The 25,018-nt window shown below is 40.3% G+C and overlaps 2 protein-coding genes across 2 annotated transcripts in view; one reads left to right on the top strand and one right to left on the bottom strand.

Moving 5' to 3' along the window:
• The first annotated feature begins 5,636 nt into the window (after nucleotides 1–5,636).
• On the top strand, nucleotides 5,637–14,620 carry gtf2b (general transcription factor IIB). The gene is made up of 7 exons (XM_078263433.1): nucleotides 5,637–5,697; nucleotides 8,845–8,957; nucleotides 10,738–10,871; nucleotides 11,025–11,171; nucleotides 11,387–11,516; nucleotides 12,271–12,552; nucleotides 14,064–14,620. Exons 1-7 carry the CDS (start codon nucleotides 5,681–5,683, stop codon nucleotides 14,195–14,197), a joined length of 957 nt encoding a protein of 318 aa, XP_078119559.1. The 5' UTR covers nucleotides 5,637–5,680; the 3' UTR covers nucleotides 14,198–14,620.
• Nucleotides 14,621–16,434: 1,814 nt separating this feature from the next.
• Nucleotides 16,435–25,018, bottom strand: part of pkn2a (protein kinase N2a) — a 32,081-nt gene continuing 23,497 nt past the window's right edge. Inside the window, exons 11-23 of the mRNA XM_078263420.1 lie at nucleotides 24,546–24,621; nucleotides 22,900–23,056; nucleotides 22,194–22,320; nucleotides 20,996–21,132; nucleotides 20,533–20,608; nucleotides 19,440–19,531; nucleotides 19,070–19,246; nucleotides 18,747–18,809; nucleotides 18,568–18,644; nucleotides 17,566–17,708; nucleotides 17,277–17,384; nucleotides 16,990–17,070; nucleotides 16,435–16,899 (exon numbers count right to left, since the gene is read on the bottom strand). Coding sequence (XP_078119546.1) covers nucleotides 16,696–16,899; nucleotides 16,990–17,070; nucleotides 17,277–17,384; nucleotides 17,566–17,708; nucleotides 18,568–18,644; nucleotides 18,747–18,809; nucleotides 19,070–19,246; nucleotides 19,440–19,531; nucleotides 20,533–20,608; nucleotides 20,996–21,132; nucleotides 22,194–22,320; nucleotides 22,900–23,056; nucleotides 24,546–24,621 — 1,518 coding nt within the window. The 3' untranslated portion in view covers nucleotides 16,435–16,695. The remainder of the gene's footprint in view (nucleotides 16,900–16,989; nucleotides 17,071–17,276; nucleotides 17,385–17,565; nucleotides 17,709–18,567; nucleotides 18,645–18,746; nucleotides 18,810–19,069; nucleotides 19,247–19,439; nucleotides 19,532–20,532; nucleotides 20,609–20,995; nucleotides 21,133–22,193; nucleotides 22,321–22,899; nucleotides 23,057–24,545; nucleotides 24,622–25,018) is intronic.

Genomic DNA, 25,018 nt, shown 5'->3' with positions numbered 1-25,018 from the left:
TAACTTTGCTGACTTATTCAGATGTCTCACATGTGCCTTTTGTGCACATGACACACGTTTGACATGATGCCCTGTGTTGTTACAGTTAAATTAAACTGTTATTAACATGTGCACAGAAGGCAACATTTATAATATCTGTCTGTATCTATCTATCTATCTATCTATCTATCTATCTGTGTGTATGTATTATAAGTACTGATAAACTCAACAGTCAATAGGACCCTGGGTGCTGAAGTCATGCATCATTTCCAGCTCTTTCTGGATTTGGTTGACGATGCACTAGGTTGAGAAAGTGTCTCCTCAGTTGCAACCCATACAGGTTTCAACCGGTCCTGGGCTGCTGGCTGCTGGCACTCTCTTCTCACTCATGCTACCCGTGTACTTTGAGAGGAAGGGGGGAAAAAAAGAAAGAAAGAAAGAAAGAAAGAAAGAAAGAAAGAAAGAAAAGCAGCCACTGGGGCATGTAGTGCAATAGTCTGCCATGTTACAAGTTCAGACGTGGAGGTGGTGCATGACCATACATAAACTCATGAAGAATGATTACACTGATCATTTTGTCTGTGTTCTTTACAGGCTCTAAAAAAAAAGAGTGCCAAATGTTTGTTCAGAGTTAAAGTAATTGAAGTCTTGTGATAGTTGAGTTTATAGTGGCTCCCTTTAAGAATCCCAAACAAAGAAAGAGTGGACAAAGTGAATGAGAGAAGTGGATTAGTAAACTCACTTAACTTTCTGACTGGGGGCCACGTGCATTATATTTAGATGTTTCTCAGTGATTCCCTCCACAACTTGCCAAGACATTACTTGTAATAATGTTTTTATATGATATAAATGCTGGTATCAATTTGGGCAATGGTCTTAGCCTGAGTTATTCTGCTAGTGACACTATTCAGATCTCTAGTCTAACTTCAGTCTAACCTACAGATGAGTGATTGTGGCAATATATGTGGTTGGTGTGGTAAGGGGAAGGTAAAGGGTATAAAGATAATGTTTGGTTTATTGTCACACTGAGTAGCAGTGGGAACACTGGTTGGATAGTATGGGATTTCCAGTCTGTGGGGCTGATGGGGCCAACAGCTGGGGACCCCAGATACCCCTGGCAACCAGCTCAGTGTGTTGAGAATTGGCTCAAAGAGATATAAATAATTCAGCATGTACCTCCCTCTCTGATTTGTAAAGAATACACAGAGTAGTATTACACTCACAAACATTAACTGCACACAAGATATACACAAATGAGGTCTGAGTAGCAAAAAATACAAAGTCATCTAATTTAAGACCAAAGCCCCAAACCGACAACAAACCCAAACCCAGCAAACCCAAACAAACAGGTTTCTATGGTAATTTAACCTGTTTGCACAATAAGCACTGGGTTTTCTCACCCATACACTGCGGGGTAGGAAATTCAGTATTATGTTAAGGTTCAGAGTTAGGGATTCATGTAGTCAACAAAGGTTTCTCAGGTTTAGTTAAACAAGAAAGAGTGTGTGTCCCTGTGTGTGTCAAATTACACACACTACTCCCTAGGTGTGCACACAAGCTGTGTGCTTGTGTGTGGATCTTTTGTTATTACTTGACATACACTAAGATTAACGAAGAATGACGATTTGGTGTGATATGATGTTGCAGTTGGTAAATGAATAAACAGCTGCTGAGTCATTGAGATAGTTACTGTGTGTGTATTTGTATGTGTGGTTGAGTCAAAGACAAAGAAAGATACTGAGAATGCATGCCACTTTTTCTACTGCTCTGACACCAGCATGCTGGTCTCTGCTTGTTCTCACGTTGTTGGATGTACTCTGTGATATTTCTCATGCCTGGACCTGTAGCCATCCTAGAGCTAGCAATTTAAGTTTGCACAGGCACGATCCGTCCAGCAGAGGTTTTTCATCGCCAGTGGTATTAGAAAACATGCATTAAAGATATGTGAAAAAGACATAAATGCTCATCAGGGATACTGTTCAGGCAAGAATCAGTTGCAACAGCATTTCCTCAACATTGTTTCCTAACCTTTGGGTGAATTATGAGTCAATGGGCCCTTAGGGTACAAATACATGCAAAAGGCCCCTGAGCCTGTGCCAGGTAGGCCCGTTCACTCAGTAATCCATCCATGTCCTAATCAGCAGCTGAAGATGTCGGATTAGACCGCCCAGATGATGCATATCAATTAAAAATATGACTATACTCCATAGTGTGAGTGTCATTTTACTATTCAAACAAATACGACATCAAAGGTAAGAATTCCAATATGTTTGACAACTGAGAGAGAGAGCAACGCCTAATGATCTGTCAGTGAAAACTAATTACTGTAATCATCATCCTGGAACAATGAGATTTACTGATGAGCCAGGGAAAACTGACATTCTTTTTTTATCTAGCTCCACCTGCTGTTGTCCATGGTGCACACTGGCACTCACTTCACTGATAAGTGAACTGTTAAGGGTAATGATAATGCATTACAATCATAGCCAGAGTTATATTCAGTTTCCAAAGAAGTTTTGTAAGAAAAAGTAGGTTATAGAAATGAATGTATGTTGCCACACATATTATAAGTAGTGGGTGATTTAGGTTTATATGAGTTTTTTTTGTTTTTGTTTTAATAGATAGACAGATGTGGACTTGTCATTGGGTTACAAAGCCTGACCATATCAAGTGACTCTTTGTGGCACTGTGTGGTTTCCTTCACAGGCCCGGGACGTATGATGCAGAGGGGCAGTCACAGACTGGTACAGAGTCAGAGACACAGGCTGGCACTGTCAGACGGCATTATCACAGGTCTTTTTTATTTTTTAACAGTAGGCTTCTTAGGATAAACCATTGGCCATTTATATCACTTTTTCATAAAAACTGAAAGAATGTATCTTGTTTTAATGGTAAGCCAATTATTGGTTTGTGTTCCAAGTAATTACACATTACATCGCATACATTAAAGAATATGCGATTTAAGACATTAAATCGCATATTCTGGTGAAATACAAGGTTTGTGCTTAGGAAGTTCTGTTATTTTATACCTCTGTTAACGTTACCTAACATGGTTTGATTGGTGATTTACGCTTTGTTTGACATGTCTGTAATGGCCCCATTATATTAATTTTCTTTTAATTGAATTAATTCCAATAATTGGTAGTGTTAGGGACCGTTCGGTATTTATGGAATGGACCACCGGAGGAAAAATAGAGGAGGGTCATGTCTTTTTATTTTTTGCTGCTATTAATGAAAAAGAGCAACATTTCAAAGTGGCTTGTTTGGTGCATATTTATCCATGTAGCTCTCAGTCTCGGCCCCCCTACCAGATGGGTCTGACTGCATACGCAGAGTTTGCTGGGGGGGGCAGGAGGAGGCGCTGCCCCCTGGTGGCTCAAACAGGTTATTGCATTGTTTAAAAAAATGAGTGGAATAATTACATCTGGCATGACCAGATATTTTATAAATATCTTAAATAACACAAAACAACTAAATGGTGGTAGGTAATACATCAGATTTCATATACTGCTTTAGTTAAAAAAATATTACCTGGCTGACGATGGGAGCAGCAGGACGCAAAAAAGCGAAAGTTACTGTTGCACTAGTCTGGACATCTTACCGTGCCAACGTTGCAATAAAGGTTTCCTAAATGCCACGTATATAAATGTGATGTCAGCTTACTAATTGATTGCGGGTTTTGTGTAGATTTGGACTTGTATATGTTTATTCCACTTTGTTTAAACGGGCGAAGTGGAGAGGCCTCGTTCACCTGTTTGGAGCTGGCTGGTGAATGTGACGCTCGTATAGGCCTTGCTGGATACACCGTATCATTTACCTTTTGTGGATCTCTTTTTTTTCTCAACGTGTCTTAACGTTTTATGGTGTGACTGCGCTTGGTTTCTGCGTTTGGAGAGGCATCTCAACAGACTGGAGGTCCAACACTGATTGTTCACTGTTACATTTTAGTTGAATTTAAGCGTCTGTCTATTACGTTCCAAAACAGCCGTGTCGCGATTGGATTTTTTTATAAGGGCGAATTGTTAAATTGTTACAATGTAACTTAAAATCTGCTTTAAAAATAAACATATGTGTTTTGGAATATAGCCTAATGTTCAGCTTCGGCAGCTTTACCTGTGTGCTAAAATATACAATGACGAAGCCTAGTGACAAGTCCACAGCAACCAGTGTTGAATTGGTTATTTCCCAGTGTCCTTTGCTGAATGGTCTCAATGTTTTATTGTTTTATTTCATGTGAATACTAGTTTACTAGAGGAGTAACTTAGTATTTGAAGTAATGCAGTAATGCATGAAGTGTGCATTTAGTTTCCATGCTTATTGTGTTTCCACAACAATGTTAGTGAGTAAATCTACTGAAATGGCCACCACACCATAACAGAGGAGTGGGATGTGTAAAATGAGAATGCAGAGGTTAACTCTACCTCTACACAAAACTCCTCTGGTGGCTCCTTAGTTGAATAACGAACAGTCCCTTACCCAGAGAGTATCAGTAAGTAGCCTAGCAGCTAGCAGGTCAGCCTAACGTGAAACGGTGAAATATCTACAGCCAGAGTTAAGTTAAAAAAGAAAATCCTCTTCCAATTGCCACAAACTTTTTTTTTTCATTTATATTTTAATGCGGTTTTTGCAATCAAAACTCAAACAATAACGAATAACTGTTTACCTGGTAACACCTGGGGGGTTGACTAATAACTGAAACAACCTTCTCCGTCCAGTAAATAGGACGGACCTGGTAACGGGAGATTTTCTAGTCCGCTCACTTAATGTTTTGTCTTGTATTTGTCTGTCTTTTGCTATGTTTTGTATTGTGCAATGGACCGTTTTTTGTGTGTCCTGAATAAAGAATAAAGTAAAGTAAGTAAAGTAATAGAACCCTTAACTACGAGCCAGACGTTACTAACGTTATACTAGCAAGATTCCAAGTCAATAACATTGCGTACAGTTGATAAACCGTGAATATAATTTGACAGTATGTTTAGCTAACAACAAGAAAAGCTAGCTATCCAGCCATGGCATTGTTCCTAAATTATTATCAAGACTTTAACTAACATATAATAGGCCTAGGCCTTGTGTACTGTCGGCCGAGGCCTGAAGTAACATTAGAGACTTGAAGGTGTTCAACCTGCCGCTCTCTGCGTGAGCGGATCGCGGATGTGAGATGATCGCTAACGTTACATGCTGAATAAAGTACAGGAAGTTCAGAGTAGTGCAACTTTACTTACTTGCATCTTGTTTGTTAGCGCCATCCTGTGGTGTTCAGATGACGAGGCACTGAAGGACTAGCTACACTCAGTGTTGTAAATCAGATATAACAGACAGTGAAACTGTAACGTTAGGTGTCCTATATTGAAAGAAATAAAATGACAATATGTAACGTTGTGCTTTTTGTCACTTTTTAATGGACAAAAAACAGCCAATCAGAATTGAGTCTTTGGAAATCGTGGTTTGTAGGCACATTGCATACATCAATCCATACAAATACATTTGAACATTACTACATGTTATACCCAACATCAGAATTGTGTTAGAATTGATTTGACACCCTGCTTATCAACAAAACACTGTTATACAAACGGGAGTCTACTTCGACTAGTTTGAGCCTCATGGCTCCCCATACTCCAACGGACACGTGATCGGAAAAAGTTATAAATAGAGGTGGTGCATTCAATTGTTTCTTTGACGGGCGGAGCAAAGGAATGATATGGCGTCGACAAGCCGGTGCGTAGCAACTTTAACCAAATATAACCTCTCTTCTTTCTTAATGTGTGGCTCTCAAAATGTAATCTCGTAAAAGTTATAGAGTTGACATGATGAGAGATGCTAGTGCTAGACCAAAAATAGTACGTCCTTATCCGTACAGTTAACGTTAGGTGTAACGTTACGATGTATTGTGCTAACGACTACTTAGCTAGGTAGCTAACGTTAGCTGTTTGACGTTAGATGGTACCAGAAGTCACTGTTATTTGTGTCGCCTTTACATTCTCTTACCGTTGTGCTGGCACTCAATAGCTTCAGTTGATTGTCACGTTAACGTTACTTCGCATCGAAGCTAGTCTTGTAGACTTTCCGCCACTTAACGTTAACGTTAAATGCTTTGCGGTTAACAACAGATACAGCTAACGTTAACGTTAGTGTAGTTTGAAGCTGAAACTTATGCTAACAATTTTACTTGCAGTCTCATGGACATCAGCGGTCTATTAGTCATTTGTAGACACAGGCAAATGTTTTTGTGCAGCTTGTGTACATTTAGCCTTTATGTATGGAAGCCTATTTCCGCCAATGTGATTTAAATCCTGTAAATCCTATTTTGTATCTCAAAATAATCCCTTCTCTCAAAAATAATTAGTATCTCAAAATAATTGGAAACTTTTCAAAATGATTAGTATCTCCACATAATGAGTTAGTATATCACAAAATGAGTTAGTATCTTAAAATAATGACTTAGTATTTCAAACCAATGACTTAGTACATTTTGAGATACTATCTCATTACTTTCAGCACGTTTCTCGTTATTTTAAGATATTAAGTAATTGTTTAAAAAAAGTTGTATCTTAATTACTTAAAGGATCTTTTTATCACATTTGATCAAATTAGCGAAAATAGGCTTTCACACATATTTATGCAACCTTATTCAACTGAAGCTTCTTTGAAGTTCGTCCACTTGTTAAAAACCACTGTCTGGGAAATGTTTGGTTTATTAGAATGTAAATGCAAAGACATGGTATGCCCCTGTTTTGGCCCCCATTAGATCATCAAGGAATCTCAGAAGATCTTTCTAAGATTCTTTGGTTGTTCCCAAGAAAAATAGAAAGAAGCAAAAGTCATAAACGTTATTCATCACATACGTCATTGGCGCCAAGCCTGTAGCATTCTACATGTATTTGATTGTAATACAGCGTCTTTGTTATCAATAACTAACCAACCATTCAACTGTTAAAAATACTTAATATTCATGAGCGCCAACGTCAGCCAGCTCTATCCATAATGTTTCCTATTATTGTGGTGCTAATCGCCAAATTGTATGCCTCTATGAATCTGGACTTCTATCACTTACCGGTACTTTGTTAGTCAATTAACTAAGTTAGCATTTGCACTTTGTTTGCATTCATTTTACGTTACAGCCTCTCCATCTTAATCATTGTCATGATTTATGTGTCAGACTTGCCCGTTTGGTCTTGTATCATGATGTAGCGGCTGCTATCTTGGACCAAACAGGGGCTTGAGTTGAGCTATATGCAGCTGCTGGACCGAATCACGATCTGTTCGGAGACCAATAACAAGGAAAACCAACGTGCACCATCCGTCAACATCGCGTAATAGGTTTACCTTTTATTTGATGGAAAAAAATGTCACTCAAAGGTGAAACAACACAGATATGATTAGAGCTGTAACAATTCCAAATGTTACAATTCATTTTCTCAGAAATAATTTGCGATTAACAATAGAATTGTCTCTAAATATTTATTACTTTTTTTTAAACAAATTCAAGTTTTAAATGAATTCCAGGATACATCTTTTGGTTATATATCACTGTTATGTGACCCAAATAATGTAATAACACAAGTACACAGCCTATGAAGTAAACCACGCCTCTTTTTTATTATTATTATTATTATTATTATCATAATACTACTTTCTTACTGTCTACCTTGTCATTTTTGTTGCTATGAACGTGTATAGGGTTAAGTGCCAACAACTAACAATACAAATAATAAAAATATAGTCCGACCAATAATCACTTATATAATTACAATTTGGCATATCTAAACAAAATCGACGATTACTGAACGCCTTAAGACCTTCACTAATGTTATCGATTAATTGCGGTTAAACAAAGACGCCGTTGTTATGGAAACAAATTGACAATTATGTAATAATTACGGGCCTAGATATGATGGGTTATAGTGGGACTTGCCATGCCCGCCCCATAGAACTGGCTCCAAAGTCCAAGTGGCACCAATAGAAACCAGTCTAATGATGTGTGAGCCTTCTGTCCATTTTATTTTCCTTGGTTGTTCCTCGGAGGTTGCAACTGGGAATGACACCTGAGTTAACCGCGCTCCAGGAGTCAATGCATACGTCCATTAATCAATTAGCCTATTGACAGATCATTAGTCATCAACTGTTTTGATAATTTTAGTTACTTTTACGTAAAAATCCCAAATGTTCTTTTAATCCTGTCTCATAAACGTGAGGATTTTGGTCTAAATAACTGTCGATTTAATATTTTGGGCTTTTTGAAGGCGTCACTTTACGTTCTGAGAAACTGTGATAAGCATTTCTGTCACTATTTTTTTTTGACTTTTCACGCACTTAACAAATAATTGAGAAAATAATTTACAACTTAATAATGAGAATAATTAGTTAGTTGCGGTCCTGATGTTTCTTAACTACCTGCTACTGGACGTTACGCGTTGCCTTCAGGTTGTTTGATGTTCACCTGCTGTTGGCACAGTTTATCGTGGATAAATACTACTACGACCCTTTTTTCTTTTTTTTTATATATATCTTTGCTAATGTTTTGTTCTGGATTCATGAGCCAGCTTCAGTCAGTTTTGGGCTTCAGCCTGCTCGGCTTGGGCATTTCTTCTCGGCAACAAGTCCAGAAGTGGAAATTAGCTAAGCTTTTATTTTCATTTTGTATTCATTTGACATTTCCTCTTATGAGGGATCTTTTACAAGTCACACTCTGCTAGCAGTTGGAATGCAGCTCTTGTAGATGAGTCTTTGTAGCTGTTAAGTGTGTTTTGTGTCTGACCTCTCTACCCCATCCCATGCTTATCGGTCTTCATTTTTCTCCCTTTCCCATATCTTTCCTTGCCTTTTGAGCTGTTTGATCACTTAACTGTTGTTGTGCTTTTGTAGCGGAGATGCCCTGGCCCTTCCTAGAGTTCAGTGTCCCAACCACCCTGAGGCCATACTGGTGGAGGACTACAGAGCAGGGGACATGATTTGCCCTGAATGCGGCCTTGTAGTAGGTCAGTATATACACACACAGAACATGTGCACTTTTGCTTTTGAATCATGGGGATTTCCATATGCTTCCTTTCCATTTGGTTTCATTTCTTTGTTTCTATTATTATTATTATTTTTGGAGCATTTCGGCCTTTTTTAATTCATAGGACAGTTCAGAATCAGCTTTATTGGCCAGTTTTGCGCAAACAAACAAGGAATTTGACTCTGGTTAATCTTTGCTCTCAAAGTACAACACTCACTTAACATATAAGAATAAAAACAGAAAGGACAGTAAGAAATATAAAAAAATACCATTAAGTATGCAGTATAACAATACAATAGAATTTAGACATTTACAAAAGAGAGGGAGAGGGAGGGAGAGGGAGGGAGGACGACATGCAGCAAAGGGCCAAAGGACGGATTTGAACCCCGGGACGCTGCGGTAAGGACTGAGCCTTGGTCCGCTCTACCAGGGGAGCTACCAGGGCGCCGCTGTTTGTTTCTTTTTATTTACTTGACTCAGTTGAACTCTATCGTGGTCCGATAATCAAAGTCGTCAGCACACACACACACACACACACACACACACACACACGTACGTTTCTCAGCACACGTCTTCCTGAACCTGCTTGTTTGGTTTTTAGGGCACCGTATTTAAAATAATTCTGCATGTGAACATCGGCTGAGTTGACCGGCTACACAAGGACACAGTTTCCAAAGCGTGAAGACGGTAAGACAAAGCTGTAGGGAACACACGGCTCTCCTCTAACGAGCCCCCTGAGCAAAGAGCAGGTCAGGTGGGAGACGAGAGACGCCAGCTGCTCTCTGATGCAAGCCAAAGTGCCCCTGTGTGCCTGCTCCCTTTAGCGTTGGCTGTTTAAGAAGATGAATGTCAATTTACCTCGAGATGTTAGAAAGACTTATGTATGGTAAACGTAATAGGATTAAAATATCAGAAAGCGCATCCTCGACCCTACTACACAGTTCCAAGACCAGACAGCCATGGTAATAAGCAATATGCCGTGCCTTTCTCACACCTTTTTATCCTTTGTACATCTCCAATTTGATGCGAATTGAATGACTGAACATTTGTTTAGATCATATTTTGTTATGCGTTTCTGCCTCCCAACATACAGTGATAAGAAAACGAGTACAGAGACGGAAGGGATTATGTGTAAACAGCTTGAACTAGATTCCGAATACAGTATAGTAGTAGAACTTCAAAAGGGCTGCTGACGAGATGAACGGTACAGAAGCATTTAAGACATTATTCACAGTGTCTGAGTCTCGGAAGACACGTTTGCATGAGGGAATCGTTCTGAATGTGGCACCATCTTTGAATGAACTATTCCAGAGGGATGTTATACAGCCAGACAGAAGAACACAGTCAGTGCTGTTTGATTTGTGTTCACTCGCTGTTTGTGTGTGCAGGTGATTCCCAGAACGTTTACCAAAAACCTGTCGCGTTAAACTGCCATGTCCCATTTCTAAAATTGACTCTTCTGTGTTTGTTGTAACATGTCATGTCCCGTGTTTCTTTCAACGAGGAAAGAAAAGGAAACCTGTTTTAGAGCAGAACAGGTGTAGCCATCAATGCACAAGATTGAAAAGCAGACATCCAAAAAACGGGAAACGCTGTTACAGTCTATTAACTCTACATTGAAACAAGCTGAAATGTTAGTCGTGATGCAAATGCACCAATTTAAGCTCGTTACAATGAACGTCTAGGAACAAGTTGTTGTTCGTGTACGTTTTTTTTTTTTTTTTTATATATATATACATTTCATTTGAAAATGTCCTCAGGTGACCGTGTAATCGACGTAGGCTCAGAGTGGAGGACGTTCTCCAATGAGAAAGCCCTCAAAGATCCATCCCGAGTGGGAGACGCCCAGAACCCGCTGCTGAATGGGGGCGACCTAACCACCATGATCAGCAAGGTGAGTTTGGGGCAAACCATGATCCAGAAACATCCGTGTCAGCGTCTGCTGCCCCCAGAATACCCGCAGCCACAGGAAACCACATCCTCGAATGTATCTTGAAATACGACTTCAGTGAGTTTTCCTGATAAACGTGCACCGTTTCCTCCTCAGGGAACTGGCGCCGCTAGCTTTGACGAATTCGGTAACTCCAAGTACCAGAACCGGCGGACCATGAGCAGCTCTGACCGGGCCATGCTCAACGCTTTTAAAGAAATCAGCACCATGGCAGATCGCATCAACCTGCCAAGGAACATCATAGTAAGTGTAAAAAAATAAAATAAAAATAAATCAGATTCTGTAATGTGCTTTTGGAAAGATGATCCCAAACTAGGTGTAGCTAAGCAGTCAAATACAAAGAGGCAAAAAAAAAAGTACTGTACCACTGTCACATCACACTACACACATTCAGACAGACAGACAGACAGACAGACATTCATAATGAGCTTTCTGTGAATGGTGTTTTTGCTCTGCAGGACAGAACAAACAACTTATTCAAGCAGGTTTATGAACAGAAGAGCCTGAAGGGGCGAGCCAATGACGCCATTGCTTCGGCCTGTCTCTACATCGCCTGCAGACAAGAAGGTGTACCAAGAACATTTAAAGGTCCCAACACTTTTATTCTCTTGATTGAAGATTTTGAGCTGTCTGCCCTATATTATTTAACTTGAGGAATGATTAATGGCCCCAAATCAAAACAAGCTGTTACATTTTAATATATGCTAACAAGTCCTTTTGCTGACAAAAAAAACAACAACAAAAAAACCTTTAAGAGACAAACGTCTCTTTTCGATAGCCGCTCCTAAATTTCAGAATTGTCTCTCTTTAAATCGATATACGGTGGCTGAAACATACACGCCATCTTGATTGTTACATAGGATAAGAAATGATTGTGTGCTGAATTATGGTTAAAAAAACAAACAAAACCCTGATAAAAACATTTACTAATACAGAATGGATGTATGATGGTTGTACTAATAAATATATTAACACATATTCTTTGAAATTTGCTCTCACCTTTTCCGGGGAAAGTGAAACGCACACCAAAGTGTTTCTCAATGGGATTTAATCTGCCAATAACTAAAGGCCATTTGACTCTGGTTACTATGATTTCAAAGAAGGAAACGTCCTATTTATAGACGTGGAAGATTACACAAGTTGTGAACGTTCTGTTCTCTAATTTACTGCGAAGGTCACCGTAGAGATTCAACAGAGAAAAGAGAAACCTTTTGGTTCCACTTCACTTGAAGGTATCTACATAAGAGTGACATGACACTGTGTCATGTCACTCTTATGTAGATACCTTCAAGTGAAGGGTTACCGACATTTCTTTGACGTCGCTGCATCTATACCTCCACAGAGATCTGCGCCGTCTCCCGGATCTCCAAGAAGGAAATCGGCCGGTGCTTCAAGCTGATCCTGAAGGCGCTGGAGACCAGCGTGGACCTCATCACCACCGGAGACTTCATGTCTCGCTTCTGCTCCAACCTGGGCCTGCCCAAACAGGTGCAGATGGCGGCCACCTTCATCGCTCGGAAGGCCGTGGAGCTGGACCTGGTGCCCGGCAGGAGCCCCATCTCAGTGGCTGCAGCAGCCATCTACATGGCCTCCCAGGCCTCCGCAGAGAAGAAGACACAGAAGGGTGAGTGGTAATGCTGTCTTTTTTTGGCCATATAAATGGCCGTTATATATATACATATACTGGTAGTAGAGGTCCTCATTGGCCAAGATTTCTGACCTGCAAAAAACCTACCTAAACCTGGCGTGAATACGTTCAGACTGCAGGCAAAAGTAGCTCAAATCTGATTTGATTTTTTATTTTTTTTTGACCAGGTCAGACTTCTTCAGAACACTCAAATCTAGCCCAGATCTGATTTTTTTTTTCAAATCAGATTTAGACCACTTCCATATGTGGTCCTAAATCAGACCCAGATCTGATTTATTATTATTTTTTTTCTTCAATGCGGCCGCAGTGTGAACAACAAAGGTGGATTTGATGCGACTTTTACGTCAATCTACATCGACCTTTGTCACAATTACGCGCCGGCGGGAGTTAGCCCTAGACACAGACAGTCAAATTAAAAACTTGACTAGGCCTACAACATGGAGAACACTGATGGAGCAAGTCAACGGAGGGAGAGTGAGCTGTTAGACCTAATTAGCGTATGGAGAGATACTTCAATCAAAACTAGATGGATCATACCGTAACCGCTGCGTTTTTGAAAAACAAATAGCAAACGAAATGGAAGAACGGGGACACCGGAGAACGTGGCTTCAGTGTCAAAGGCTGCCATTACACAAACATTTTGAAATAAAAGCCCAATGCTTACTTCCTCCATAACTTCCCTAACTTTAGTGCAACAGCGTGCTGCGTCTGATGTCATCGGTATTGTTCTTTTGCGCATGCGGGTCATTTCGAAACCGCAAACGGTTCACACTGGAATCTGATGAACCGCATTTTAAAAGGTGACGTGAACGGACGAACAAACAAAATCGGATCTGAGCAAAGAAAAATCCGAATTAAGCATTAAGACTCAAAGTGTGAACGTTACAAACTTAACTGAACCAACAACAGCGCATGTATACAGACAGTAAAATCCCCGTCAAATAATCCAAGCTTTAATGTGTCAGTTTTATTGTTGGCATGAATACCCATAAACCACTGCTCGTGTAACAACACCACATTGTATTTTGTGACATTATGGTATGTGCTGTATGCATTATCTTCATTGGTAATATTAAAGCCATTAGATGAATGTAGTGGGGTACATAGTTAAGTACATGGTACTTCCAGTTGGCCACTGAAAATGAGTGAAAAGTGGACGTGTGCTTCACTCAAGTTAAAGTTGTTCTTCTACACCAGCCTAATAAAAGGGAAACGGGTAAAGCTGAGAGTCTGCATCACGTCTTAATGGTCTGATAAAGATGTCTCTCGTCAGTCATTCACCCTGTTGAAGTGTCCTTTAGGAGAACAGTGGTATCCCTCTAGCTCCGGATGTGATGCGTTTTTAAGTCCCCCCCCCCCCAAAAAAAAAGCTGAATTACGTAATTATATGTCCACTTGCTTTTTTTTTTTAGAGCTAGAGAAAAATGCAGCAGGTTTCAGATACTAAAAGGTTTAAGAGTTTAACGTGGTCTCTGCTGCTCCCACAGAAATCGGGGACATTGCCGGCGTTGCAGATGTCACGATCAGACAGTCCTACCGACTCATCTACCCGCGCGCTGCAGAACTCTTCCCTCCAGACTTCAAATTCGACACACCCGTCGACAAGCTGCCCCAACTGTGAAGACGACGCTCCCTGAACAGCGACGATATTTTTCTGCTGTACTTACAGGATTGTATACTTTCTTTAAAATCATATTTGTGTTGGATTTGGAAGATTTCTCTTGTCCCGCCTCAGACTTGTAGCCTTTTGTCGAGGCACAGGAATAAAACGGACACATTCCAGTGCTCAAACAAACTGCTTGCAGACTGTACTTACAGTATTTTTATTTGAGTGTGTATACTGTATCATGTATGTATGTCCAAATGGGAAAATGTAATTGATGCTTGCAATTTTAGGCTGGTTTCATACTGTATACATAAACCTCGTTTTTGTAGTAAAATGACCTGGTTCTATTTTGTTAGTTTGAATTGTAAGAAGTAATTAAAAAAATGGTAATCAGCTCATGGTTTGAATGACATTAAACATCTGTTTTCATAAAACCTATTTTTCTACTCCGGTCATATATAGATTGAATGTCTTTAAAAGAAAACTCCACAGCCTCTTTGTGAGCACTTCAAATTAGTTTCCAGGGTGACGGCAGGTAAAATTAAAAACCCAGCGTAAACCATTAGGGTCGATGTATTCAACGTCAGGGATGCAAATAAAAACAAAGCCACTATTACAAATGTTTAATTTGTGCATTCATGATGGTCAACAACTGCAGAAATGTCTCTATTTGGGTGATCTGCAACAGTTGGGACTTGAGTGCTGGTGTACCATCCATAAAGTTTTTGTCTGTTCTGGCAACAACATGCACAGGCAAAGAATAAAAAAAAACAACTTTGTACAATCTATTTTCATCATTAAGAAATGTAGATAATTAAAAACTATTGATAAAATTAGTGCTTTCAGCTTAATTGTGTACATACAGTATGTATATATAATATACCCTGCCCTCCCCTGTAGTGATTTCATAACAGGTCTCCAACCTTTGAGTCAGTTTTTTATATATATATAAAAAACATGCAAATTGACAGTCGTCAGCTGGTTCCACTGTGCCAGACTGAAAAATGTAACTGATCACAGAACAGTGTGGGAAGCATTTAAAGTTGGCATTTACACCTAGAATAACGGGATTTTCACGTGTTCCCAAATCAAACCAGTTCAGCACGTGTCTTATGGATTTCTGCACAACACATCTTTGTTTTATCATCATTGGGTTCACTGTCAGTCCATCAATCAGGTTATAAATTTATTTATTTTTTAACCATGAGGAGTTGTCTGCTGCTTCAAGGTGGACAGGATGAATTTGGTTTCTGTAGCTTTTAACTGTGCGACTCATGTTAGTGTTTTCACTTTGACTGAGGTAACGAGAAAAATGCTGTCAGGTTCACTGCAAAACGGCTGTTCATTGAGCGAGGAAAAACAAGAAACTAAAATAAAAAATACTGAAATGCAACTGAACTCGGCTCTGAAAAAAATAATTTAATGTTTGATCTTACTGCTCCAAAAGATACTGCAACACCAAGCAGCACTTTGATCTTTAGAAGTGAGTTCAGCTGAATAGCTACAAAGCCACTAGAGGGCACCAGACAAAAGAATATTTAATATTTTGCATAAATTCTTTGGGGCCAGAAGGCATTTTTTAATCAACTCATTTACAATATTGATTTCCAAATAAAACTAAGTGTAGGTAGTTAAGTAGCATTGAACACTGCATGGACTGCTGTTTGATATTAAATATTATTATTATTATTATTATTATGTGTGTTGTTGAATGTAGACATGGAATCAAAGTGAGAAAAGATTGTGGACAAAGACTGGGCCCCTGGACTAAACTAAATGTAGTGTGAAGACTCTGACTTTGAGTTCAAGTCAGAAGCAGCAGCAGCAGCAGTAGTAGTCAGGATGTTTGTTGGAGTAGACCGCTCAGTGATAATGCTTTGAGCACTTCAAAATTCACTGAACACCTGGCAGAAATGTCAGACTTTACAGTGAGATAAAATGTCCTTAAGCTATGGCGAGGGCTTTGCCAATAAAAGGGAGGAAAAAAAATAATAAAATAATTATATATATATATATATATATATATATATATATATATATATATATATATATATATAGACGACTGAATATAATCTGTACAGATGAAATAAACTGAAGACAGTGACACTGAATAACATGATTGTGATGTTGCCGTCTTCTCAAGAGTTCATATGAAAAACATTCTCAGTGGTCAGACAATGGACACGGAGGACAAAGCACCCCTCCTTCACTCTCCAACAACAGAGTTTCTTTGTTTTCTTTTTCTTAAAAAGTTCTTCATGTGGATTAAAAAAAAATAAAAAATAAGTGGGGGTCCACGGGAGGCTTCTGGACTTTCTTCTCAATGGCACAGAGTTTTGCCCGAAGGCTCAGGGAGCCGCGCTCGTTGCTCCTCCTCAACATTTTGGGCAAGGAAGAGGAAAGTTTTAAAAATTGATGTGAGCTACAGTCAACGCTGTGTTGGTTGGTTGGTTCACAGTGTGTGTGTGTGTGTGTGTGTGTGTGTGTGTGTGTGTACATGGGGCCGGACTAAGCTAACACCAGTCGGCGATGTAATCAAAGTCAGAGAACATGTTCTGCTCGTCGGAGCTCAGCGCTCGGGGTTCCCGGGGCGGGGTTAAGATCGGAGCCTCTGAGGTAAATTCATCGTCGAAATTGCTCACATCATTGGCGCCCTGAATAGTCGGCACGAATGGCGGCTTCACCTTCTTAGCCAACAGTCCGTTCCAATCCATGCTCTGCCAAAGAAACCGAGAGGCTCACATTAGCGGGGCGGGGAAGGGGGGGGGGGGGTTCTTTATTTCAAAGATGAAGTTGTCGTTCCTTACCCTGAAGAACAGATGCTTCTTGACTTCCTCTGCGTCCCTTTCTCCTGCTCCCAGTCGTCGTTCTGGACTCCTCCTCAAAAGCTGAGCGTAAGGAGAAGCATAACATGCAGTAGATATTATTATTATTATTATTATTATTATTATTATTATGAGTACACTAGCAGGGGACAAACGCTAGTCATTTACTGGATGATTACGCTACACAGTGACGGGCCGTCTGTTTGCACGTCTGTGATTATTCAGTCCCATACGACTGATTCCTTCCTTCTCAGTCTATCTTTACATACCCTCCTCATGATGGAGATGGCCTCGGTGGAGAGGAACCGTGGGTAGCGCACTTCGTCGTTGACGATGCTGTCAAACACCTCCTCCTCATCGTCACCGGGGAAGGGCGACTGAAAAGAGACGTGCCAAGATGGAAGAGAAGGAGACGTGACAGCTGCTGCTGAATACGAGCCACTGACATTTAGCATGACAATACGCAGCGATGTACAAGCACCAATGTTTGGGGAGGTTTCGTAAAACTGATTGTGGGCCATTAATTGTACTGAACACCGCGAGGAAACAAGCACTCACCTCCCCAACCAGCATCTCAAAGATGAGGACGCCCAGCCCCCACCAGTCCACAGCTCGAGTGTACGACGTTTCAGTCAGCACCTCGGGAGCTAGAAACTCTGGCGTGCCACAAAACGTGCTGGTGCGGTCCCTGAAACCCATTCCTGAAAGCACCACAGAGACCGTTCAACAAAAAGACCAATCCTCCTAAAGCTATCACTATATCATACATTTAATCTTGGAAGTATAGAGCTTAAAAGGAACACGCCGACTTATTGGGACTTTAGCTTATTCACCGTATCCCCCAGAGTTAGATAAGTCCATACATACCCTTCTCATCTCCGTGCGTGTCGTAACTCTGTCTGACGCACCCACCGCTAGCCTAGCTTAGCACAGATCCTGGAGGTAACCGGCTCCATCTAGCCTACTGCTCCCAATAAGTGACAAAATAACGCCAACATGTTCCTATTTACATGTTGTGATTTGTATAGTCACAGCGTGTACAAATAACAAGGTCACATGAGACACAGCCATCTTCTAACCGTATACATACTGGGAACTATATTCTCAGAAGGCGAAGCACTGCTACTTGGGCGGAGTGATTAGCGCAACACCTGAAAAGCACCGCTCTTACTCTCTGCTCCTCACCACGGGGCTTCTCAGGTGCTGCGAGCAAATCACTCCGCCCAAGTAGCAGTGCTTTGCCTTCTGAGAATATAGTTCCCAGTTTGACCTTGTTATTTGTACACGCTGTGACTATACAAATCACAACATGTAAATAGGAAAATGTTGGCGTTATTTTGTCACTTATTGGGAGCAGCAGGATGGATGGAGCCGGTTACCTCCAGGATCTGTGCTAAGCTAGGCTAGCGGTGGGTGCGTCAGACAGAGTTACGACACGCACGGAGATGAGAAGAGAAGGGTATGTGTGGACTTATCTAACTCTGGGGGATACGGTGAATAAGCTAAAGTCCCAATAAGTCGGTGTATTCCTTTAAAGTATAATGTGGTTTTCCATTTTACCTTCTTTGCAAAGCCCAAAGTCAGCGATCTTAACATAGCCCTCTGTATCCAGCAGCAGGTTATCCAGCTTCAAATCTCTAAAAAAAAAGAAAAAAAAAAAAAGATGTTTGAAGACTTCCTGCTCCTCCTGACAGATGCGGCACTCAACTGAAGGACTTAACATTACTCAAACTGCTTACCTGTACACAATCTTATGGTCATGTAAGAACTGCAATCCCAATACGACGCAGGCGGCATAAAATCTGCAAGGGAGCAAAAACACTACATTAGAAGGTGAATAACGCAAAGGGCCGCAGGTCAGAATCAAACCCGCAGCCGCTGCGGTAAGGACCAACCCTTTGTACGTGGGGCAACCAGGTGTGCTACCAAGGAGCCCCACAAAATAGAACTTTAAATCAGTTTACAAAAGTCTGATCAGCTGAGAGAAGCATGAGATCTAAATGGTGGCCTTCATAAACAATTGACTGACAGTGAGAGAGTATAGTCAGGTTGAGGCACTCACATGGCCCTGGGCTCGGAGAAAACGTCAGCGTGGATGTGCATCATCAGGTCGCCTCCCGCCGCGTACTCCATGACAAAACAAACGTGCTCCTGCGTCTGGAAACACGCAAACAGGTTGACCAGGAACGGGTGGCGGACGCTGTTGACCGCTTCGAAAATCCTCTTCTCACACATCAGACTGGTAGAGAGAGGGGGAGACTGGGTGAGTTACAGCAGCACGGGGGACTGATATTTCTACTCGGCCACATCAACACCCGACTACTCCTCTAAAGAAACTAAATGATATTTCCATTTTCTTTCCATTTCCAATTGCAGCCTTGCAGCGTTTTTCGGCAGAGTGACTAGTCTGAGCAGAAGATTTCAACGTGTACCTGTCCACCTCATCGCGAGCCACAATGTCTCCTTTCTTCAGCGCTTTGATAGCAAACATCTCTCCTGTGCTTTTATATTCTGCCAACAACACCTGAGGATGGGAAGCAGAGGAGAGAGAGACACTTTAAAAGAAACCGAATTTCAGCTTTCTGCCTGCTTTGTTCTGTCGGACTAGAGCTGAAACAATTGGCCAATTATTTCATTATTCAATTAGTCAACCGACAGAAAACGGATCAGCAGCTGGAGCCGATTTCTCACATCAAGTCAATATCTGACCAAATCAGGCGACGTCATTTTCCCTTTTCACACATGTAGCACACAACAGCAGATTGTCTGTGTCACAGACGCGTTCTCACTTACTAGAAATACTGTGTTTGGTTTGGGCGAGGGGGGGCGCCTGGGTAGAGCGTGCAGGAGGCAGGACACGGCGCGGATTACACTGCGTTCAAAGCCGGTTCATAGTTAGGTCTCAAACAACCGGAATCTCTTGCCGTTGCTTTATTTGTCTGACGATTTTAGCGACGGCCCTTAGACATTTCCGTTGGCGTCTTTGTGTAAATCACCCTTCTTCTTCTTCTTCTTCTTCTTCACCCTCGGACGATTGTTTTCTTCCGGTTTCACGCGAGATAGAACCACTCGCTTGCTGTGAATTCTCCAGACTATTCACGAATCACATCGCTCAATCTGACATTACACGGACTTTGAACTAGGGTAAAGTCAGTCTAGACAATTTCAGCTTTGCAGTGCGTGTGTCAAAAGGGGCTTATTTTTTTGGGGGGAATTTACAAATCGTTGAAGTGTTGATTCAAGCAAAATGCCAAATATTTCCCAATCGCAGCTTCTAAAACCTGAGGATTTGATGCTTTTCGTTGTCATATTTGATAGTAAACTTAATATATTTGGGTTTTGGACTGTTTCGTCGCAAAAGACAAAAGCAATTTCAAAGATGTCAGCATTGGAAAATTATAACGAGCATTTTATTTTTTACTACTTTCTGGCAGTTTTTAGGCAAAACAATTAAGCAAGGAAAACAAGAGACCGACGACTAACTGATAATGAAAATGAGTTGTTGGATGATCAAATGAAACGTACCTTTCCAAAGTGACCCCGTCCAAGGACTGCTACACATTTGAAGTCTTGGAGACTGAAGTGGAACTGCTCTTCTTCCCTGGAAAAAAAGATCAGTGTTTACATTAGTATCTATTATGAATTAAATGTAGAGACCGCTGCATGAAGCTGGTGGGTTTGAATACAGAACCAGCCTGCAGCAGGCAGTGTGTTCATTTTTGCAACACAAAAGATTCAAATCCAGGGGGCAGTGTTCACACCCATGTTACTTCATTTCAGCTCCACTGAATACTTGCATGTCAGAGCATTTTAAAACTGGATAGGAGATGTCAAGAACTTGAACAATGAAAGCAATAAAAGGTGGCAGGTTGTCAGCAAAACGTGACCCCAAAACACATTAGTCTTCCAGTCCCCCTTTCTCAAATGAAATATCAAGAAATGTGGGTTTAAACGGAACAAAAATAAGACAAGCCCATGGCTCTCCTACCTTATCTCTGTGTCTTTCTGGATGGTAATGAGCTCCAGGTCTGGATGCTGCATCTCCTGCTCCAACGCTCGGTCCAGGTCTGGCTTCAGCACCATGCTGTTCCTCCTGTTCAAGAAATCAAACGAGGCGAGTGCGTCCTGCAGAGAGCCAATGCAAAGCAGTGGAAAGTGAATAAAAATAGGCAAAATGGGGTTTTGGTCAGCTAGAAATGATATAGGGATGAGCTTTTAGGCATTATTCAGTACTGGAAAATGATAGTTACATCTGTTGTGTCTTAATAATAATAATAATAATAATAATAATAATAATAATAATAATAATAATAATATATGCACAAATACACTTTGATAATCACTACATAAGATCTACATGACTGTATCCATTTGCAGGGACACAATCATAATGGAGAACCAATCAAATCAAATATATTTATATATAATCTATATAGTTGTTATATAGTAGTTGTAGTAGTCAAACAAATCCTGTGACTATGACTCAACTAAGCACTTTGGTTATGTATAGGCTAGTCTGGCATTGCCAGACCTTCCTCCACAGCGCTGAGGAAGAGGGTCTGGTTAGTCCACTCAGCATTCCAGGATGGGAGTAAAAAAATACTCTGGTTTATTGGCATTTCTTTAAACCAATCACAATCGTCTTGGGCGGTGCTAAGCGCCGGACGGAGCCACGGTGCCGCTGCAAAATAGCCTCGGGAAGGAACTTGTTTTGGTGGAACGTGTGTACGTTCAAAAGTTGTTTTAGTCGTGCAACAGAAAACTCCGATTGGACAGATAGTCTAGCTAGCTGTCTGGATTCACCCTGCAGAGATCTGAGGAGCAGTTAACCATAGTCCTCAGAAATCCACCGGAGTTTAGAACGCCAACACAAAGGAAGCCCAAGGTAACGGATATCCAGCCTAAATGAGTGAAATCCGGCAGAATTTCCGTCTGCAACGGAGCAATCCCGGAAGTGGAACGTCGAGAATATAGACTATGGATAGCCTGACTGATGATCACAGGTTACAAACATAGTGAGGTGAACATAAGTCTATACATGGGAAGGATCTTATTTAAAGTTTTTGTTTTTATTATAGCCATGTGGCTAACAGAATGTCAAAAAATGTTTATGGTTTGGTACGAACTGATTTTAAGAATGACTCTCACGTCAGTCATCAGTGCCAGCAATTCCCAGATCCCTGTACCTGTACTTCCTCCTTGTCGGGAATCTTGTCCTGCACCAGTGGTTCTCGGATGTCATCGGCTGCTGGGTAATGTTTGGGTCCTGGGGTGGGCTCTTTGTCAAAGTCCAGCTTGGTCACCAGTGGGTCACTGTGTATGGGCAGAGGAACACAAGTATGAATTGTTGATTGCTTTGGAATATCCTGAGTCCATGTTTGAGCCCGACCGATAAAGGATTTTTAAGGCCGATATCGATTCAAATATTTGGTGATTTCAAAATCCGATATTCTGATATATTGGCCGATATACATTTAAAATCCAGAAACGCATAACAAAACAGACAGATTTCCCATTAACATTAGTTATTTGTAGTTATTTATGAGTCCTCACTAAAATAATGATAATGCAGTTTAAAAATAAACTTTTGTTTTATTGTCACAACAGAACAGAGGAACATCAAAATATATTAAAAGTTCTGATAAATAAAATGTATAAAAATACAAAATTAAGATATGAAACTTAAAGTCCTTTGAACAAAAACACAATAACAAATAAACTATGTAACGCCAACACTCATAACGTTTTTATTTTATTTTTTAAAAATATTCATTTATCGGCCATTATAAATGCCGATACCGATAGTTTGGAAAATGCCCAATATCGGCCTGCTGATAAATCGGTCGGGCTCTAGTCCATGTACTGTATGTGTGAGTATGTGTGTGTGAGTACCTGCTGGGTGTGGGCGAGCCAGGCAGGCTGGTGGGCCCAGTCTCGGCCGCCTGCGGGCTGAAGGAGTTGGTGCTGACGGTGGGTATGGCTCTTCTCACCAGGCGGCCCCAGGTGGCGATGTTGATGTTCATCTGAGGGGCTCGCAGGAAGGTTTTACCTGGTATCCAAGAGACAAACCAGACCGAGAGCAAAGAGGTGATGACGTGTGTAAAAAAAAAAAAGGACAGCGAGAAACCGTCAACAGTCAAGAAACAAGTATATATATATATATATATATATATATATATATATATATATATATATATATATATATATATATATATATATATATATATATATATATATATATATATATATATTCATTAAAAATAATCTCAACTCAACTTTATTTATAGAGCACCTTTCATGCAAACATGCAGCCCAAAGTCCTCCAACATTAAAACACAAATGAAAACAAAACAAAAAGATAAATAAAAAAAAAAAAAAAAAGGACAATAAAATGTTTAAATTAAATCCAACAGAATAAAATAAACCCCAGGGTTTAAAAAAAAGACATAAAAACCAATGATAAAAAAAAAAAAAAAAACTTCTGCAATAACATTACTCCAAATTAAAAACCAGATTTCAAATATTTGTCTTTATTTTCACTCTCACCGGTGCTGTCATGGGACACATAAGAAAAGAAAATGTCTGATGTACTGAGGAGCAAGGTCATTAAAAGCTTCATAATGAAGTCAAAGAACTTTTAAAAATCAATTGTAAAAGATACAGGTAGCCAGTGCAGTGTCTTAAGCAGTGGTGTGATGTGATCCACTGTCCTTGTTTTAGTTAAGACTCTGGCCGCAGCATTCTGAACTAGCTGTAGTTTTCTTATAGACTTTTAGGTAATCCAGTAAAAAGGGAATTGCAATAGTCGAAGCGACTGGTAATAAAAGTGCGAGTGAGTATTTCAGCATCTGTCTGAGTAAAAAAATAAATTAAAAAAAGTCTGACTTTGACAATATTCCTGAGGTGAAAAAATGATATTTTAATGACCTTGTTAAAATGAGAATTAAAACTTACATCAGAGTCTAAAAATCACAGTTTGTGATGTCAGTTTTAAACTGTCTGCTAAGGCCACCAAGCATTGACTGCAGTTTGTCTCTTGCTGCTCTCCTTTTCTTTAGCCACCTAGCAACTGATGAATACTGTATTAGCTAGTAGTAGCTAGGTAAGGACTACTAGCCAGTCAGAAGCAGAGTATGAGGGCGTGCCACGCTAGCAGCTAGGCGAGCATTATTAGCTATTATAGAGCATTATAACGTGTGTTACAAAGTGACGCACGTTTGTCACCGCAGTACAGGCTGGACTACAATAGAGCTGTTTGGAGCAGTTTGTGAACAGTGTTTTCTGTTGGAGATGGTAAGTCCCTTTGGGGTGGACTTTGGGCTTTTTCACTTTGTAAACCTATAACGTGCACAAAAAGATATATAACACAATAAAGGAAAGGGAAAAAGCCAAAAAGCAGAATATGAGCACTTAAACATAGTTAGAAACACTACCCAAGCCTGTTTTAGCATATGTACTGTACGTCTCGATGATGCCTGTCTGAGAATCACAATCGTACACCTTGAAGAAGTGGGAGGTAATGTTGAATGTTGACTCACCTTGCTGCTTTGAGAAGATTTTCTTTTGTCTTTGCAGCTTTGGTCGTCTCTCAATGACAGGATTGAAAAATGTTACCTGAAACAAGAGACATGAACATTTATACCACAGAGAAAACAGCTAGTCCAAGGAAAGGCTTTCACACATTACAGGATGTACTCAAACAAAAAGGGGAAAAATATCAACAGACATTCCTGTTGCTCTTCAAGCTTTCTGTCCATTTTGGTTAACAGGAGCGGTTTTAATGGGCCTCATGCACAATGAGATATATGAACAAATACTTATTTAGTTTTTCATAACAGGGTCACACATTCACACAGTTCATATATACTCATGTGACAGGGTTTCGTGTATGTTTTATTGATATATGTTTTAGATTTTCCTGTTAAAGCCAGTACTGACACTCTGGAAAAATCATATTTAGTTTGTTTAAAGTTATTTAATGCATCGATTTCAACACTGCTGAGTTTCTTTT

Source organism: Sander vitreus, chromosome 12, assembly GCF_031162955.1.
Source record: "Sander vitreus isolate 19-12246 chromosome 12, sanVit1, whole genome shotgun sequence".
In the NCBI taxonomy this organism is placed as follows: Eukaryota; Metazoa; Chordata; class Actinopteri; order Perciformes; family Percidae; genus Sander; species Sander vitreus.
This window is presented reverse-complemented; position numbering and strand designations above follow the sequence as displayed.